The following is a 19,854-nucleotide window of genomic DNA, read 5'->3' as shown; positions in this document are numbered from 1 at the left end:
TAGTGCCAAGAGACAAGGGCCCCATTGTGCTTGGCGACATTACAAACAGCTAACAAAGAGATGGCCACTCTTCTGGAGAACTTATATTCCATTTGTGAAATTAAGTCTGCAATGTCTGTATGGGTTAAAAATAAACAGCCAAGACCATAGGAATTGCCAAGATGGATCCATGTAGTGGTCAGTACCAGGTGCTTCAGAGAAGGGTGCAAAAAAAAAATCCATAGTTGACACTTATGGAACCTGTCTCTTCCTAACCTCCACTCCCACACTTGGTTTATCCCTTGAATAAGACTACTTGTGGAATAAAGTACTACTCAACAAAAAGGTGTCAGAATGTAGCCCTATATGTTTGTATAGCACTTTGATCTGACTGAGACGTCTAAGAACTATCATTACATAAATTAATATTTTTATTATCCTCTCTAATGTAGTTACTAAATGGCTAATCCTTATTTGACTGCTATTGATACTGTCTTGCGGTGGTGAGTTCCACAGATCGCTTACGTGCTATGCACAAAAAGCATTTTCTTTTAGCCATTTTACATTTGTTGCATTTTCAATTTCATCAACTAGCCTTTTTCTTGTATTGTGCAAGAGGGGGATTAAGAATGCTACATTTTATCCCTGTGTGAGTATTTTAAAATGTAGATGAAATAGTTTTAGCCATGAAGTGTGCTTTGGAGTAACCCAGCCCATCATTCCAACATAAAAGGAAACATGCATCAGAAGAACCTGCCAACTGATACATGATCCGAAATTACACCTGGAAGAAGATCAACAGAAAGCAGAGAGATGGCAAGTATTTAAACATGGCTCCCACCCTGTCATCCACCACAAAGACATTTTTAAAAAGCTGCAAGCTAAGAACTTCAGTACAAAGGTTTTGTTTTTATTGACATTGTAAGAAACATTTTTTCTTTGTTACAAAAGAGCTAAGTGGTTCTGAAAGCAGAAGTACAGTTTATATGTACACAGTGCTACAGACCCTTCAGATTGATCTAAGGTTCGGGAAACATCAGATCATAACTGTAGGTTTATCAAATGAAGACCACTAAGGCCTATTACATCCGAACACTATTCCTACTGTAGGTAAATGTATTTACACATTAAAAAAATGATTACAAGTTTTATAAAAATCTAAAAAAAAAATGAAAAATGAACACTTTTATCTTACACATCTGCAGGATTGACAATGGTAAATTTTTAATAGAGGACATTCTATCAATTCAAGAACAACAACACATGAATACCAGAGGTTTACAAGACATTTCAGATACTATTAACAGTGGTATGTGCTATTAGCTGAATGGTAAGCACAGCCTTATAGCTAAAATTTGGCAATAGTTCTTGGTCCCTCTCTTTTACAGGATCAACACAAAATAAGGCACATACATTGAAACACTGTTGTTTAGTAGGACAAGCCATAGTCTAACATGGGCTGGCTAACTACTATTCTGCCCATGTCGTCTTAAAAATGAAAGAAACAAAGCCAATCTTAAATGCAAGTACCATTTTAGAAGCTTGCCTAGAAGGAGATTAAAATTCTACATTGCTATTGGGATAGCCAAGTCCACAGTGCTCGATATCAAACCCATTCTGGACTTCTCCTTCGCTACCTCCAAAAGTACCTGTCATACATCCAACTGTACCTGATGGATGCAACTGAACACACAGGAGGGCACAAGCAGGTCTTTCATTTTTGCAAAAGGAAATCATGCATGCCGAACAAGAGCAGTGCTCTTAAGGACAAACAAAGGTGGAAGCTGAAGGGACCAAAAAACTCTATTGAAGGTCAGGCTGGAGAGAAGACACGCACACACGGATTTTTAGCATGACAGTGCTTCCACTGCTATTCTTAATGACAGTGGCTGCCATTAAAAAACACATTTACCCCACTATAGTAATTGGGGAGGGAGGGCACAGAGTCTGGTTGCCAACTTCCCTTGAAATACTAACTGGTGTGGCAAAAAGGGCTAATCTGATTCTTGGTTGTTTAAGCAAAGGAGTAGGAATGGGGAGGTGTGCTTCCCCCCCCCCCCCCCGTATTTGACATTGATGTGATCAATACTAAGCTATTGTATATAGTTCTGGTGCCCATGGTTTAAAAAGGAGGTTGAAAAATTGGTGAGGGTTCAGAAAAGAGCCACAATATTATTTGAGGGCTGGAGAAAATGCCTCACAGTGAGAGATTTAAAGAGCTCAATACATTCAGCTTATTAAAAAGAAGACATGTAAGTACCTGCATACAGTGTGTAAGTACCTGCTTGGGGAGAAACTACTGGATACTTTAGCAGAGAAAGGCATAATGAGACCAAAAGGTGACAAATTAGGCACAACTTTTTAACAGGAGAGTTCTTAACCAGTGGAACAATCTACCAAGGGAAATGGTGGCTCCTCCAACTCTTGAGGTTGTCAAATCAGTGCTTTCTGACAGCTATGCTTTAGCCAAACACAAACACACGTTATTGGGCTCAAGCAAGGGGTAACTGGATGAAAATTAATAGCCTGTGATATACAGGAGATCAGACTACATTAGCTAATTGGCCCTTCTCCTGGAAAAAATCTATGAAACCCATTGTTACTTTGTTGTCAAATGTGCTAATTAATAGAGGATTATCTCATAACCAAAAATTAAACACGAATTTTTAAAGGCTGGCTCCAAAAGAGATTTCCCCAAGCCATTGACTCCAACACTAGTCACACTTTATATTAAGGTTCCATATATAGTCTATAAATGATGAATGGATATTTTAATAATCAGTCACTTTTTGTTGCTTATGAGTATGGCAATATGGCCTATTGGATAGGACATTGGACTTGGCAGACATTGGTTCTGTTTCCCGCTTTGGCCACTGGCTTGCTGGATGACCTTGGCCAAGTCACTTCAGCACTTCAGCATTGTGTCTCAGTTTCCTCCCTCTGTAAAATGGGGATAATGACACTGACATCATTTGTAAAGTGTGTTGAGACCTACTGTGAAAAGTGCTATATACAAGCGAGGCATCATTATTATTGTAACCAGCAGTAATACCTTCCGCTTATGAGCTTCCATAACACATACCTCTCATGTCTGCAACATGGTTTTAACAGCTATTCATGATTTACTAACCCCTTCTAAGTGGAACCACCTCCCCAGTAAATATAAAGCATGACCAGCAGCACTAAACAGCTACTCCTCACTTCCCAGGGAAAGGAGACAGGCCGCCCAATGTGCCCTGAAGCCCATCAAAGGGCCAGAGGAAACTGCGGTCTGGCATGGAGAATGTTTTGTAATCAACACCCTCTTTTTAACCCAGTGGACTGTTAGTTTCAGTGTCTCAGCTGATTGCTCATGCTATGGGGAGGTGGGGTGTCAAACAAGGAGATGGACGGTCTCTAATTAGGGTACCATGATACCTTCTAAGCCCCTAAGTAAAAGATAACACCTGGAGCAGTAACTATTGTGATTTAATGGTACGCAGTGTAATTCTGTTGTGTCTGAGTGTCACAGAAGATTGCTGATAACCCTTAAAGAACTGGCCAGTTTATAGCTGCTTAATACTAGGAAAGAGAGGGCCATTCTTCTGAGAATGAGGGATGTTCTCCAGCCATGGAAGAGCAAGTCTTGACTCACATTGTGTATCCACTACAGAAAAATGATTTGACATGCCGGCTCCCTTCCCTAGCCATATTGCCTCGAAGCCCAGTGCAACCTGCGTCCCTTGTTACTGATTCCCACCAACGGCAGGGAAGCAACGAGGGTGATGGTTTGCATGGGGATTGCAGGCAATATGGCTTGAAGGAAACCAGCATGGAACAGAGGGAGAGGAAGCTAGCAGAGGGAGGAAGAGCCAATGAACAGGACCATGGAAGGCAGAGCCAGTTTTAGCCCCTAAGCAGGAATATTTTGGGGTCCCTCCCCACAACAGTAAAACAGGCACATTCTTACGATAAAAAGTGAACTGCTCATGGCCCTAAGCAATTGCTCAGTCTGCTTAGGCCCAGCACCGGCTCTATAATGCTTGTTACAGCTGTGAGGAATGCTAAGGAAGGTAGGATCTGAGCTAGGAAGCCTGTAGGGCTATTGCTGAGGGGCCTTATTCTTTCTGGAGAATTTACATTTCTTGTTTTCTGGCTCTCCCTTGCAAAACATCTCAAATGTAAGTTACTTAGAACATAGTACCACACACTGTAATGAGCGTATACACTATTCCAACACTGGCTCCCTGTTACGTTGCATACTGATTTAGAAATTCTTCCTTGGACTTTAGTGGAGTGGCCCATTATACTGGACTGACAGAGCTTGTGTTCACACATATTCACAAGAGATCTAAGTCAGCTGGGTTTTATTTTACTCTGAATGCAGCTGAGTAACAACAATAACACAAGCTTTAAGTCTGTGGAACTCACACCCGATGTTATGCTAGACTTTAAAGTGGGCTCCAATGCTGACTAACATTTAACTACATGCTTCCTCAACAAATCTACTACTTGTGGGTGCAATTCACTTGTGTACAGAGGGAGGGGCATAAACCTTAAGATCCCAGTAAGCATTCAAAATAGGACTTCAATGAGACTTATGTAGGGGATAGACCTTGTCTAGGTCTTCTGCACAGCGGTTAATTTTACCCTCAAGAGTTCAGGACTCACTCCTGCATCTATGAGAGCTTTGCTGTGCTAGGGGGAGCAGAATAGGCCCTAAATTACAAAATGTGCCAAATTCTGTACTCAGTTACAGCAGTGTAAACCTCACATAACTCCACTGAAATCAATGGTGTTAGTTTAGATTTGTGCTGGTGTGACAAAGCAGAACTTGGGCCAGTGAATCGAATCAAAATGAGAGGGAAGCTGGTGCCAAGGACTTCTCTTGCGTTTTTAGCTTTAGCTAAGACTCTTCTTACCAGGATATAATTTCTTTACTGACACTTTCCTTGCCTATTTTTTAAATCGGAAGTTTAGATTTTAAAATGTTAAAAGTAAAAATAATAAAAAAAAAAAAAAGCGCTTTGGGGACATATTAAACACCCTTGTGATCGCCAAGAACCAATCAGGCCCATTGGGTCAATGCGACTGTAAAGATCTTTTTTTTTTTTTTCCATAGATTCATGGTTCAAGTTGTTAGTGTGCTGTATGTCAATAGGAGTTTACATGTTTAATAAAAAATATGTACTCTGCCGCAAGTGAATAGTGAAGATTTTTACTAAATAACTGTGAAAAAGCAATTGTTCTGGGGACAGTGAGTAGCTGATTTTTAAAACCTCCACCTGAATTAAAACGACACTGGGCTACCTTATGGACTTAGGCCCAGAGCCTCAATGGTATTTAGACACCTAACTCTCATTAAAATCAATGGGAATTAGGCACCCAAATACCTTTGAGCATCTGGACCTTAGAGCCTGTTTCTTCACTCACTAAAGCAAATGGCAAAACTTCCCCTAGTTTCAACAGTGCAGAACTAGGTGTAATTATTGCAATTACAAAAATTAATGCTGTATTTGATGAAGAGTATAAAAAATACCCAAATCACCAGACATCCATTTATTTTTCTTCTCCTCTTGTCGAATAATGTCTGGAAAAAGTGTCGACCAAATTCTGCTAAATATGTGAATTGTGTTCACAAAGGGATTTTTTAAACCCTCCAAAAGGGGGTTGTCATAGAAATGGTACAGTTTCGGCTCACCAGTTGCAGTGCAAGGTCTGTGTATGTGGGCTTGTGTACATACACACATACTTATTCGGGACAAAATAGTTTGTTGATTTTGCATTTCTTATTTGCTAAAGCCAGATATCTTTTGCCACACAGTTATGGGTACTTGATCAGGGAACAGTATGAGCAGATTTGTTCATAGACCAGTTGTCCACCTTACAGCAACGCATTCACAGATGCTCTCTTTACTCACTGTATCTACTCTGTATATCATGCCTGGTTGTTTTGTGCCTACATAAATAAAAACATTGGCAACAATCATACAAGACTGTGTTTCCTTTGAGTAAAAGAAAATTGCAAAGTCATTTCATTAGACCTTCCTTTAAAAAACAAAACAAAACATGCACTTCACACGTTTACATTGGTTTACAATAAAAAAAGTATACAGACATTTAAAAAAAAAGAGAGAGAGGAGTGGGTCTAACAATACTGATTCAAAACTGAAATGGAAGACAGTTTCTCCCTAGAACACTTTAGGGTTTTCGGAGTCCTTATTCCATAAAAGGAATATACTTGAAACACATCCCATTTAGGTGAGATGAGATTGCTAAAATACATACACAACTAAAAAATGAGTCACTTTTTATCTGTTATCTCGTAAGGTTTTTTTTCCCCATGTCTATTGCATAACAGCAAGAAACTTGCTTTCTTCTGCAAGTGAGGTCAACAAAGAACTCATGTCCCCAATAGCCATGTTTGTTGTGCTCACAGGCATAGCTGGGAATGTAAGAGACGCTCGGGGAGTGGTGAGGCGTGAAGAATTGTGTGAGAGATTCTGAATGATACTCGGACTCAGGGCTCCTGAAATTAGGCTGGCATGGTCCCCATCATCTATGATAGCATCAAAATCAATCTGCACACCTTCTAGGCTGTTGCTGTCAATGCTGTCAACTGTGCTTGTCACTTGGTTAGCCCCTGGGGAAAGAAGCTCAGATGAGTTTGCAGTACCAGTCCCCTGCAGCAGGCAGTTAGCTTCCAAAATAGAGAAAGAACCTGTTTTCATGGCTTGCTGAGTAAAGCCCATGTGTTGGTCATATAACTGACCAGAGTAATTCTGCATATTAGAGCAGAACTGTTGTGATTGACCTTGCATCTCCATCTTAATGCCATTTACCCTGTATGTCTGGTTTGCATCGCTTATAAATCCTTGCTGTTGTGCCAGGTTGTTTCTCAGCATGTTTTGCCGTCTGTTGCCTCCATAGTTGGCACATGGCTGGTAACTCTTTGTCACCACCAAACCTGATTGCTGGTTTCCAATGTTGTGAGACATTGGTGGACAACTCTGTGGCCCTTGACAAAGGCTGATTTGTGAGGTAGGACTAACCTGCCCTATCATTTGATTGACTTGATTGACTCCCTGATAATGAATGCCTTCCCCTATTGGCTGATTTTGTGGGTATTCCGGTTCTATCGTATTTCTATTCTGCATCCCATTAGCTATACTGACAGACTGCTCACCTGGCACCATGGGATGGCCAAAGTTTTGTTGACTCTTGTTTATTAGCATGCTGTTGTTTCTCAACTTCTGCCCTTGAATCACTATGCCATAGGAACTGTCCATTGCCCCAGAAATCATTGGTTGTCTGGTGCTGCTTTCACCATATGGCTGCGCCTTATTTGCCTGCATGTTGAAAGGGTTACTGGTGGTGGTGTTGCCGCTAATCATGTTCTGATGTAAACTGTAAGAGCTGTTGTTTTCCACAAGATGTTGATAGCCATTTTGTAGGGCCATACCATTTCTCTCCAGGTTCTGCTGCTGGACCATCATATTGTTATATAGTCCAAAAGCTCGAGTTTGCTGGCCTGCCGAGCGTGGACCACATTTCATTTTTGAAGGAGACAAGTCGGAACTTCCTGAGCTTACTTCATTCCACTGGATTGGCAGATCGCTTTTGTTTGCTTCAGAGCTGGTCTGTTGACTGTTTGGTGAAGGGACCTGGTGAAAGTTGTTGTTCCCTATCGCTGACCCATGATGCACTTTGTTATTGTCCAGGACATCGTTTGGCAAGTGGTCATACATGCCCTGGTTCTGGGAATTCAAATACTGAACCACATCGTCTGGCAGGAGATCCTCATCATTCAGACTACCATCCGCTTCCATTGTAGCGGCCTCCATGGTGATATTTTCACTGATACTCGGAGGACATGGGGAGTAGACGTTACGGAACAGGCCGCCATCAGAGCGGGTATAGTTCTGAAGAATAAAGTTTCGCTTTTCCATAGATGGAGGCAAAACAGGAGGGTTAAAGCTATTAAGACTGTTGAATCGCTGGACTCTAGGCAGAGAAAGGTTGTCAGAGACCATTCTTACTGGATCACTGGCTCTCCTTGTCCCATTTCCCAGCACATCATGAGGCAGAAAGTGCCTCCTGTTATAACTATTTGCCCCGCCATCACTACATCTACGAGGAGCATTTACTGGAGGCAGAGGAGATACTCCAGACTCCCTGCAATCACCCAACAGTGCCATCCTTGTTTTGAGGCTCATCCTCTCCATGTTAGGCAGTGGAGTTGGTGGGGGTCCACCAGTAGCTGCTGCATATTTAGCTTTCAGCCTGTATTGCTGGGCTGGGGTGAGGCTGAGTAGGCTTGGCAGGCCATCACACTGACTCACTTCACTGGATCGCCTGGAGGCATCAGTCGAGATGGGGTCATAGGAGTCGGCGACGCTCATGTTCTGAGGCCTTCCCTCAGCTTGGGAAGCATCACTGGATCTCCGACTGGAAAAGCAAGGTGAAATTCCAGAGGACCTACGGCTACTCAAGTAGGCGGAACTGATTGTGCTGGTGCTGCTGTCCCTCCTGTTCAGCATATTTAACACTGTGATGTCCATGCTTGAAATTTCATTTCTGTTGGGTAGAATAGTCATGGATCCTCCTAAACTGCAGCTGCTGCTTGACTGGATACCTGGTGGTAAAATTCACAGATAAATGAATATTAATCAGGACCAACTATAGAAAACACTCAGAGTCTGAGACAAGTAACAGGCATTTCAAGGAAATACCCATACGATTCTAGGAAGTCAAGATCGTTTTCTAATCACAAGTAGGGCTAAATAGCACTCTTGTATAGGGGCTCACAGATTCAAGAACATCATTTCAATGTGAGCCCCAATACATTCTCAGTTGTCATCCATTGATGTAGTTCCATTGACTAAAATGGAGCTATGCTGATTGACACAGACTAGGGAAACATACTCTTAAAAAAAGCTTTTTAGATTTTAGTAACTAATTGAACTGGCAATACTCACTTCCAGGAATATAAAATGTGGGATTACCAACTTCTACGAGTATAGTACAATTTCTAATTTAAATGGAAAATATATTTATACTGTATTGAAAAATGTAGGGGTGTCTTACAGCTCCTAGGTAAGTAGAACTCCCACTGAATTTCATGAGTTGTACAGTCCGTGTAAGTCCTGAAACATCAAGCCCTAAGAGGACGAATTTAAAGAATGAAAGTACGATTAATCCAGTTATACATATCTCACCATTTCCTATGAGAGGTGGCAAGGTTGGGGCTTTTGAAGGTGGAATGGGATTCAGTCTTGGAAGCACTCCATTAACTTGTTTCAACCTTTCTAATTTGACTTGCTCCATCCATTTGGTCCCTGTCATGTTTCTCCTGGCCTGTAAGCCAAGTGCTGTGGTTGCGGTGGAAATGGTAGAGTCCATGATTGGGGTTTCATCAATGACACTGAGGTCTCCTACACTACCTCCACTGGTCAGATTAAGCTCGATCCCATGGTGGGAATAGTTGCTGATGGGGGACTGTTCGCTGCTGCATGTAGACTGACCACCAGGGCTTGGCTGAGATGTCTGTTGGAGTGAAGTAAGAAATGAATGATAATTAGGATTAGGCAAAGAATGCTAATGAATTGATTTCAAATGTATCTCGTAAACAGACATTATTTCATATTGAGTCAAAGAAAAACAAATGAACCTAAAAGCTAAGTTTAAACAGATGACAATGATCTTTGATTAAAGGCTTTCTGGTACCCAACTACTTGACTTTTAACCACACTGAAAACTATTGAGAACACCCTCCCCACCCCCAGTGTTAAAATTCATCTCAGCATTTTACTAACAGAGAATCCATTACATCTGTATTACTCTATTCATCTGAAAAGATCCCAGATCAATTAAATCACTTTACAGGTTTCAGATATGTCCTGTATCCAATTGCAGGATAAATTTTATTATTACTATTACTTGTATTATTGTGGTGTCTAGGACCCCCCAGTCATGGACCAAGACCACATTTAGATAATTTGAAAGTAATTACCCAAACTGGAATTTGACCAAGACACCGGGCTAATTTATAGTACTAGGTCTGCAAAAAACCACAACAACCCAACAACATTGGGCTTTTTAAAAAAAGTATACAGGCAAAGAATTTGAAGTGTTTGATAATATTCAAGAAGTACAGAAGCACTGCTACAAGCACTTTGAGGGTTTAAACTTTGGCATATAATAATGAGAAATGAACAAATTTCAATGTAGAAATATAACGTAATATCAGCTTTATCTCAGCACCCTTGGGACCACGATTTCTGACTGGCCACAGGTAGTAAGGACCTCAGCTTTATGTCCCATATGTGTAAAATGGATGCTGCTGTTCTAAAGTCAAGTCCTCTGTCACACTGCAGTGCAGGATTCTGAAAGCAGACAGAGCTCGGCACGCTTCAGCTGGGGGCAGACTCTGGTTTTAACGGTGTTGGATGGTCATGACGTTAGAATAAAACAACGTATTTGCTCATTACAAGTTCTCTTTGCATTAATGACAAGAACAAAAGATCATATGGAAGACTCCAGCAGCACACTCAAGTGTAACACTTTTTCAGTACTATGTCTGCACTGGAGCTGGATGTGTAATTTCCAGCTCCAGTAGATATACCTGTGCTAGCTCTGATTGAGGCAGCAGGCTAAAAATAGAAGCACCGTTGCAGTGCTGAGTGTACCGGGACAGGCTAACCGCCTCAAGTGTGTACACATGTTTCACGTGGAATTGCCCTTGGGGCAGCTAGCCTGTTGCAGCTTCCACACTGCTATTTTTAGCATGCTAACTTGATAAGAGCTTGCACAGGTACATCAAACTGGGCTGGAAAATACACCTTCAGATCCAGTATAGATGTATCCTCACTGGGAAGATAGTCATCTACTGAATCAAAACTTTCACTTTCTTGGCGATCTCCGAGACTTGTGGCACGATCACAGCCCAAGGTGATATTCTACAAGGGGCATTGACCTGCCACAACTCCATTTTCTCTTTTAAACAAACAGGTAAGACAAATGTTCCGAAATGTTTATTTTATTGTAGTGGTATTCTTGTGGCTATAAAATACAGGGTCTTTGAAGTACTCAAGAGCGTCTTCCCTACAAGAATGAGAAAATTATTGGGGGGGGGGGAGAGGGCGAGAGAGAGAGAGGGATTCTTTAGGAGTAATACTTCATTATAGGATGCACCAGTTAGCTATTACAACCACAAATCTGTATGACATGCAAAATCATTTTGCTTCCAAGAACAGTCTCATAAACACGTATCTATTTTATTATTTTACTTTTAGGCTTTTGCATTTTCAGTCACCACGTGATCTTTGTGCAAACTCTTGTCTAGGACGGCTCACTAGAATTTTGTAGTTATCAGTGATGTCTTTGAATTCTAACAAGAAAGTGAATAAAGAGATAGGCCTGTGCCAGAATGGCGGCTTAGTGTGACTGTGATGAATACTTGAGTGTAATAATAATTTGAATTATTTCTAATGTCAATGATAATGATTGTATTTTATAAGTCCACTCGGAATGTGGTGCACTTCCAAATCTCCGTCACTGCAGATCTGGTGAGGGCACTAAAGAATAAATGTTATCTGGGAGCAGTGAGCTTGTACCCATTGTACAAGAGTTAATAAATAATAATAATAATCAATAAAGAATGCTAATGGTCAGAAGCCTGTTCTTGTAGCCACACAAATTGGTCAAAATGAGTCAGAAGTAGAGAAAATGATCATGGGAACGTATCTCTATAGATATGTATATACATAAATATGATATATATAATCAAATACACCTGAAACTATTTCATCGATGTGATCTAGCTATTTCACATGCCAAGTGTTTTGGAAAATGTACATTACACATCTTTGGGAATGTGTCTGATGGAATGCTTCTTACTAAATAAAAGAATGATTTGACAAGAAGCAAAAGACTAAAAAAAGAAAAAATGTTGCAATGAAAAAAGCCAGAGAAGTTTAAATCCCCTCACCTTATTACCCACTGTCCTTAGGAAGTTAGAACAAGACATTTAAGCGCATTAGACAGAAGAAACATTGGATTAGTAGAAAAACAAAGGACATGTCTTAACTCATATAGCAATGAAAACCAAGAAAAGAAAGCCAACTAAATTACATTTTAATCACCTATTTGTAGAGCTGATTTACAGTGGGAAATATTCAATACCATTCATAAAAAACTAACTTGTTTTAAGGCCCAATCCTGCAAAGCTTTACTCATGTTAGTGCCTCTTACTCAACTAGTTTCATTCACAGCAATGGACTTCTCACCTAAGTAAAAGTGGCAGGAATGGCTTGGGCCCGCAGAGCATAATGTAATAACTACTAATGTCAACAAATGACTGCCTTTTGACTACATTGGGAGTTACACTGCACCCTTGGATTATTATTAACTGAAAACTATTACCTAATTAGGGTTTGAAGTGGTAACCTTAGTCATGGAGTAACTCCTACCCTGGTAGGTACTGAAGCTACTAAGCAGAGTTAGGATTATGTGAGTAGCTTTTTATTCCCCAATGGATGGGCATGAAGATATTGTGAATCCAGATATGGCAGAGAATGAGTTAACTTCTTTATCTAGTTCTATCCCCCTTGAGAGAAGGGTGCACTAGACATAGTTACTTAGAGAAAATATTTCATTATTTAATAGATCTAGTAAAAAATGAAAACACCAAAACATTTACTCAAAATTACAAAATTATTTTTGTTCCACTGGTTTAAAAAACTCAACCCCTCGTCCCCCGCCCCAACACCTTTTCCTTTATTTGAATTTTTTCACACTCATTTTTATTGCAGTTTTTATTTTCCATTTTTTTTCTGTTTTGTTCCTCACTCTTTTGATCTTGTTTCCCCATTTCCTACCACTTTTTATTTTTTCTATTTTCCTTTGGCAGGGGGCAGGGAAAACAGATAAGCAATAAACTAAAAACCAGAAAAAAAGCAAAATTTCTTGTTTTTCTATTTAGTTCAAAAATGGAAAATAAAAAAAAATCTGTGAAAATTTTCAGTTTGGAAAAAAGGCAATTTTTGATGAAACCATTTTTTTGTTTGAAAAATGTGTATCAATATTTAATAGCTCCTGAACTGGGAGGGCTTACATCTATCAAACCACACCTCCATTTTGGCTGATCCAATCCTGTGATTGCAGTGAACAACAATAATAATAATAATTAATAATAAATACCTAGCTCTTAAACTGTGCTTTTCAAAAACAGATAATGAATTGCGAGGGGAAAGCAGGAATAAACCATGGACACAAAATAGTGGGGGCAGATAACTATGGGGCCATGTTGTTCTTCAGATAAGAAGATCTGGTTTGAAAACTAGAGCCACAGAGCTCGTCTACACAAACAATTAGACCATGGGAAGCGGTAGGCGTGAATCTACCCCACACTAGCCTGCTGCAATGTAACTGCCCACATGCTGCCCACGTGCATCCCTCTGATATGCACTAGCAATCTGTGAGAGCACTTTGACCCAATCCTCTTTGAAATGGGACTATCCCAAAGCACATTAATGAACTGTCAATGTGCACCCAGAAGAATGCTCATGGACAGCTAGTCCACATCAGACTAGTGAGGGGACGATTCACACCCCGGCTTGCCACAGTCTCATTGTTCATGTAGACAAGCCCGATCAGTAAGACCATGATCCTGCACTGTAATCTACACAAGCAAACTGCTGTATCCTTGTGGAGCCCCTTGATTTTTCTGTGCAACAGTCAGTCTGCGCAGATCACAATGAAGGTCTGGGAAATAAATGTTGGCATTTATTATTGATTCATCTCTCCTCCCATAAGCCAAGAAAATAATTCCCCATCATTAGTTAACATGTAAAGGGAAGGAAAGTTAAAAATCATATAATATTCCAAAGGTCCCATTAAAGGAAAATCCTGGTGGAACCTTAACTATCGAGACATTTTAAGTAAGCCCATAATATTGCATCTATAGGCAATTGGCTTTTATAGTGAATTCTGTAGAGTATCAGTTAATAAGACACCAATACTATACATCAGGAATCATGATTTTATATCTAAATCTGTTAACGTTTTTCTCCACACATACAGACTTACAAATATATTCATCATGAAGATGATGCTTAGCATTCATCATAGGTCACTTTAAACCTACAAAGCATTGAACAAACATTAATTAAGGCAGTGGTCCTGCAAACCCCTGTGATAGAGAGTAGTGCTTAGGACTACTCACCATTCCCAGAGACTGCCAGTAAGCTGTATGCCTGGTACTAAGAGCCTGCAGAACAGGTTCTTAAGAAAATGATCCTGCTTCCATTGAAGTTAATCACAAACTTCCTGTTGACTTCAAAAGAAGCAGCAATGGCCCCTAAACTATAAACATATGTTGTATTTCTGTAGTACTGGCTAGTCTTTTACACATACTATCCTGATTTTCAAGGGTGAGGAATCTCCAAAGCTCCCACTGACTTCTGTAGATTTTTGAGTGCTCAGCATTACTGAAAATCATAGTCACTGTTTACATAGTAATTATTTACCTGCATCATGTGTAACTGGTTAAATGTAGACTTTGGGCCAGATCCTCTGCTAGCATAAATTGGCATAATTTGGATGGCTGGGCAGGAGATGCTCATGCTGCCTTAAGGACTTCTTAATTCTAAGGGTATATATATACACAGAAGCATGGAAAAGTGTACTATACTTAGCCTGCAATGCTAACAAACACTGGCCTACAAGGACCAGATCCTCAAAGGTATTTAAATGCCTAATTCCCATTGATAGCTTTGAGATGCTGAGCCCAAGTGTTCTGGTTTATTAGTTGGTAGGTGTCAACTGGTCTCGCGAAACAGTGCCTACTTCTTATAGACTTGGGGACTTTTTTATTAAAGGATTAAAATACTACAGGAAATTAATCGCACAAACCTATATGAAAGCAAAATGAAGAATTCACAATTAAACACCGAGAAAATGTGAAAGTTCAGTTTGAACACACAACTTTGGCTCTGCCCCCTTGCATGCATATATTTGGTATTACCTGTGGATTCATAATCAAATATCTTAGATAAATGTGTACCTAAGATTGTAGAGAAAAAATGTTTCATGCTTTCAGATAGAATATGCAATCACATAATTAAAGACTATGGCCTGCATCTTCAAGAGTGACTAGTGATTTTAGGTGCCTCAGTTTTAGGGTGCTGAACTTGAGAGACCTTAAAGGAGTCAGATTTTCAGTGCTTAGCATTTTCTGAAAATCAGGCGACTTTAAAGTGCTGTTTGTTACTGTTTTTAAAACCATTTAAAATACATGATTTTGTAAAAAACCAAGTAGTGCACTGGAGTTTATTAACAAATAATGATAATAGAGAGGAAGAAACAAAGAAGCACAGTATGTTGCATACCATTGGTTTTTCTGACTTGACAGCTTTCACTTGGAGGCATTCTTCCCGCTTTGAGGTAGTGTTGCTGAGGTCCTTTTGCTCGCCAGTTGCACCCTGAGTCTGCTGGCCTGGTGATCTGGATTGAGAATGACTGCCTGGGTCTCTTGGTGGTGGAGGCCTGGGATGAATATCTCCACGCTGCTTCTTGGTAACGTGTGCCTCAGGGCCATGCACAGTCTTCACGTGTTTCCGGAGAGAACTGGGGTCTGTGTAGCGCTTTGTGCAGCCTGGTATCTTGCAAACATATGGTTTCTGCCAGATCAGGTGGGAAGAAAGGCTGAGGTTAGATTTGGTTTCCTTGTAGGATTCCTAAGAGTTCCTTTGAGCGCAGTAAGTGTAACAATTATACCCTTCCACAGTGAATGCATTAACAAAGTGATGACATTGTGAAACTGTCTCAGCATTGACCACACCTAATAAAATCTATTCCTCTTCCTTGGTTTTGAAGGGAGCACAATGCACATTATGCTACATATGTAACAAAGAAAGAACATCGGCAGATCCTCAGCTGGAGTAAATTGCCATAGCTCCATTGAAGTCAACAAAGCTACAACAATGTAGCTTCAGCTCCAGCTGAAGATCGACTCCATGGGATTTACCGTATTGGATCAGATCACTGGTTTATCTAATTCTGCATCCTGCCTCTGGGTGGTCCAGTACCTAATGCTTGAAGTTCAGAGAAAAGCAAAATCCTTCTATGATGCACTGGACCAATTACTAAGGGGGGAATTCATACATCACCCCCTACAGGCCATCAGTTTAAATGCCTAAGCATGGGATTTGATGACCACCATCATTCTGATCCAGCATAACTATAACTATTATTCGAGGTCATAAATTTATCAGCTCTTCTTTAAATCCAGTGAAGTCAATCTTTAAACCCAGCTGAGAGTCTGGTTCTATAGCATCAGTGCACTTCATTGTGAAATACATTTCTGGTAAGATTTGGGGTTTATTTGTTTGCTCGCTTTTGTAGTTGCATGGTCACCAATGCAAGAAAGTGATGTTCTATCAATGATAATAACTAAATTTAGTGATTCACTGTTGAATGTGAAACCTAGAGCTTAAAAAGCAGAGCAAAGCGTCCAGATCAAAACCCCACCTTGTTTGTGCCTTATATCGATGGACAAATTGATTCCAACAAAGTATGAACCAACCCAAAGTTTAGATCAGGTATTGGACAGGTTTAGGTAAATCTCCTACCCTTTGCTTTTTGTAATAATTTACAAAATCCACCATCATGTATCAGCAAGTCTAGAAGTTTTCAGAACACATGCATCCAGGTTTATCCTGAATATGGAGCTGTGCAATTCTGTCTGGGTCATCTGTGACCCACAGATGTTACAGAGACTGCAAAATTTGAAGAGAATGCCAGCCCTAGTGACTTTCTGTGATGGATGTGGTGGGAAATCACCAAAGAAAGATGAGCTTGTTTTGGAAATGGAGGGAGATTGTGAGAGAAGAGGAACCACAGGTTCCAGGCCATGCAATCAGCCAGGATGCTAATTTCTCTACAAGGCCTAGCGGGGAGCAGACTGAGGAGAAGGGAAGAATGAGGTTTAGGAAAGAATCTAGTTGAAAGGGAAAGAGAACGAAACGTGGAACAGAGGGGTAGGGAGAAGAACTCAGAAGTTTGGACAAGCCATGCCCCCTCGAGATTCTTCCATATTTACCAACAGCAGCTGAAGAAGCTAAATCCCAATCCTGCTGCAGCTCTAGCAAGATGCTAAACCCTCCTTAGCTCCCATTCACTTTGTGGGTAGTCAAGGGTGCTCGGCAATGTATAGGTTCGGACTCCAAATAAACTCCTGGCAGAGATGACAATGTTCCTGACTAGCCAGCAGATGTCACTATAGAACAACAATTGGAGGCTTAAAACTCTCCTTGGGAGCTGAGTGTCCCCTCCACTTCAGGGAGCGAGAAAATTATTACTGGATTACAGCCCTTTCACTGGTTACCACACAAAGTCTCCATAAAATCACCCAGTCAGTCCCCCTCTTTGATTCTTGATAAAATGACAAGGAGCCTCTTTAGATCACCATGCTGTTAAAATGATTTATTGTTGTTAACTTACCTATTTCATGTTTCTTGAGGATTTTTGTGTCTGCATTCCACAATACATTCTTTTGACAGCAGTATGTCTGTGGGCAGCCAGGGCCCTTTCACTGCCTGCGTGCTTGCTTACCTCATTGGAATGAGTCCTGTTTTGGTGCTTGGCCCGATCGGAGGCATTAGAGAATGCTTTGTTGCAGCCCTCATGCTCACACACATATGGTTTCTCTCCAGTGTGAGATCTCAAGTGGGTTTTCAAGTTTTCTAGTCTGGAGTAGGCCTTTGTACAACCTTCAAACTGGAGACAACATGCACATAGGGATTATTCTACACACTTGGACTTGCAGAAAAATTAAACCAATAAAAAAAACCAGACATCTCAAAGACTAGAAGCTTTCCAAATCCTATGTGATGGAGGGTTTCTTTTCTTTCATTTAAATATGGCACAATTCCACAATAAAGTATTTCCAGCACCATGTAAAACAGCTATTATAAGAGAAAAAAACCTGCATGGTAACAATATGTTCATGTTTGTTTTAACATTAAAATCCATTACACAGTCACTAATATTTTTGGGTCAGCACTAGGATCCAGATACTCCTCAGTGTGGGAAAGTGATTTTAAGCACACATGCAAATGCCTCTGCATTATTTAACAATGTGCTATTTTAGGGATTCATCAGATGGTTTAGTGGACGAACCGGGTTTAATTCTGCCCTATCTTGTACCTTCTGTAGTCTCAGCCATACAAAGTGGAGAGATCATGTTACCATGCTGATGTGGTGCTGTTTGCACAAACATTCTGAACAGGTCTAAAACAGCTATGCAAAAGGCAAGGCAGTGGAGAATCAGTCCTATAGTGCTCTCCAAGTGATCCTGTCCACCCTGGGATAGCCTGGAACTCAGAGTTATTTACTCACAGTGCATTTGTGTGGCTTTTCCCCTGTGTGTCTCCTCATGTGTACCACCAGCATATACTGGGCTTTGAACGGCTTCTGCTCCCGGGAACAATCCAGCCATCGGCACACAAACTCCTTCTTCTCTCCGTGTATATGATCATTGTTTATATGCTACATAGGTACAAAACAATATTACAGTTTAACTCCTGGATGATCTGGTGGTTCCTTCTGGCCTTAAGCTGTATGCTTAAGCTCTGGCTTCTGTTTAAGACATTATTTTTTTTATTAAATATTCATATTATGATAGTGCCCAGGAACCCCAGAACAAAAAGACAGTCCCTGCTGCAAAGAGTTTACAATCTAAGTAAATTAAAGGCCCCATGCAAAGCCCATTCAAGTCGACGAGAGGCTTTCCACTCACCTCAACAGGCCCATGGCATACAAAGATATTAAGTTGATCATAGGTTTATTGACATTTTACTCAGGACTCAATTTACCTTACTCATGTTGAGTAATACTTACTCACACCAATGAAGTCTCATTTACATGCTACTCTACGTGAGTGAGGGTTGCAAAATCAGGCCCTTATTGACTTTATGCTAATGTAAGTTTTTCATACATTTTTTTCAGGGAATATGTCCTCCAAATAAAAAAGGCAATATAACTGATTCATTGAATTTCAAACCACCGATTCCGACTCCCTCCATATTTCCAGCATTTTCTCAAAAGTGGGTGTATTTATTTCATGTATGCCTGGAAAACATTACACACTGCAATGATAAAAAAAAACAAAAAACAAACAAAAAAACCCTAATCTAACTGGAGTTCATGCCAACCCAGACTTCTTTTGTCTTTTTGTAATATAGTTTGTCCCTTGTTAAATAGCTTGTCTCAAAGGCTAAGACTTATATAGGGCCCTCCAAAACACCTGTGCAGCTGTCATTATGATCAGTGGGATATGTGTGAGGTATCCAAAGGCATAATTTGGTTCTATGACTTTTGCTCTTTCCAAAAGGTAACTTGTGCTGTTCCATTCAGTAAAGTAACACATTTAAGTACATGCTTACGTTTTCATTACGTGCGTGGATGGGCTCCTGAATCAGGATCCGCAACATAAAATCAAATTTAGAAAAAGATTAATTGTTCAAATTCTTTGCTCACCTTTAAGAAAAAGCACCCTAGACTGGGAGTTTCAAAGAGGCCTAATGGAATGAATTTCAATGGGATTTGGTTGCCTAACTCTACTGAACTTTCTTTGAAAGTCCCAGCCTTCATATACTTTGTCATTACAGTTTCTCAATTGTTTTTGCAGGCTTTCTAAACAGTCATCATTTCCCAGCTTTACCACTCGGTGGCCTCCTGCCTCAGAAAATGCAATTCTTTCTGTTAAGGTAAAAATATAAAAACTGTTTCCAGAGTTTCAACTTGATCTTAGTACCGAGATGAAATCAGTATCTGCTCCATAAGTAGCTCACAGAAGAGTCAGACATACACAAAGCCAGTAGTTCATACTGGAGC

General features: G+C 40.3%; 1 protein-coding gene across 6 annotated transcripts in view; it reads right to left on the bottom strand.

Annotated features, from left to right (window-relative positions):
* Nucleotides 1–868: 868 nt before the first annotated feature.
* The window catches only part of GLI3 (GLI family zinc finger 3), a 246,887-nt gene continuing 227,901 nt past the window's right edge, over nt 869–19,854 (bottom strand). For all 6 annotated transcript variants that reach the window (XM_048839132.2, XM_048839133.2, XM_048839131.2 and 3 more), the window contains 5 exons: nt 18,358–18,507; nt 17,572–17,736; nt 15,348–15,638; nt 9,177–9,504; nt 869–8,593 (listed from right to left, as the gene is read on the bottom strand). In XM_048839132.2, coding sequence (XP_048695089.2) covers nt 6,306–8,593; nt 9,177–9,504; nt 15,348–15,638; nt 17,572–17,736; nt 18,358–18,507 — 3,222 coding nt within the window. In that variant the 3' untranslated portion in view covers nt 869–6,305. The remainder of the gene's footprint in view (nt 8,594–9,176; nt 9,505–15,347; nt 15,639–17,571; nt 17,737–18,357; nt 18,508–19,854) is intronic.

Source organism: Caretta caretta, chromosome 2 (genome assembly GCF_965140235.1).
Source record: "Caretta caretta isolate rCarCar2 chromosome 2, rCarCar1.hap1, whole genome shotgun sequence".
NCBI classification, from domain to species: Eukaryota; Metazoa; Chordata; order Testudines; family Cheloniidae; genus Caretta; species Caretta caretta.
This window is presented reverse-complemented; position numbering and strand designations above follow the sequence as displayed.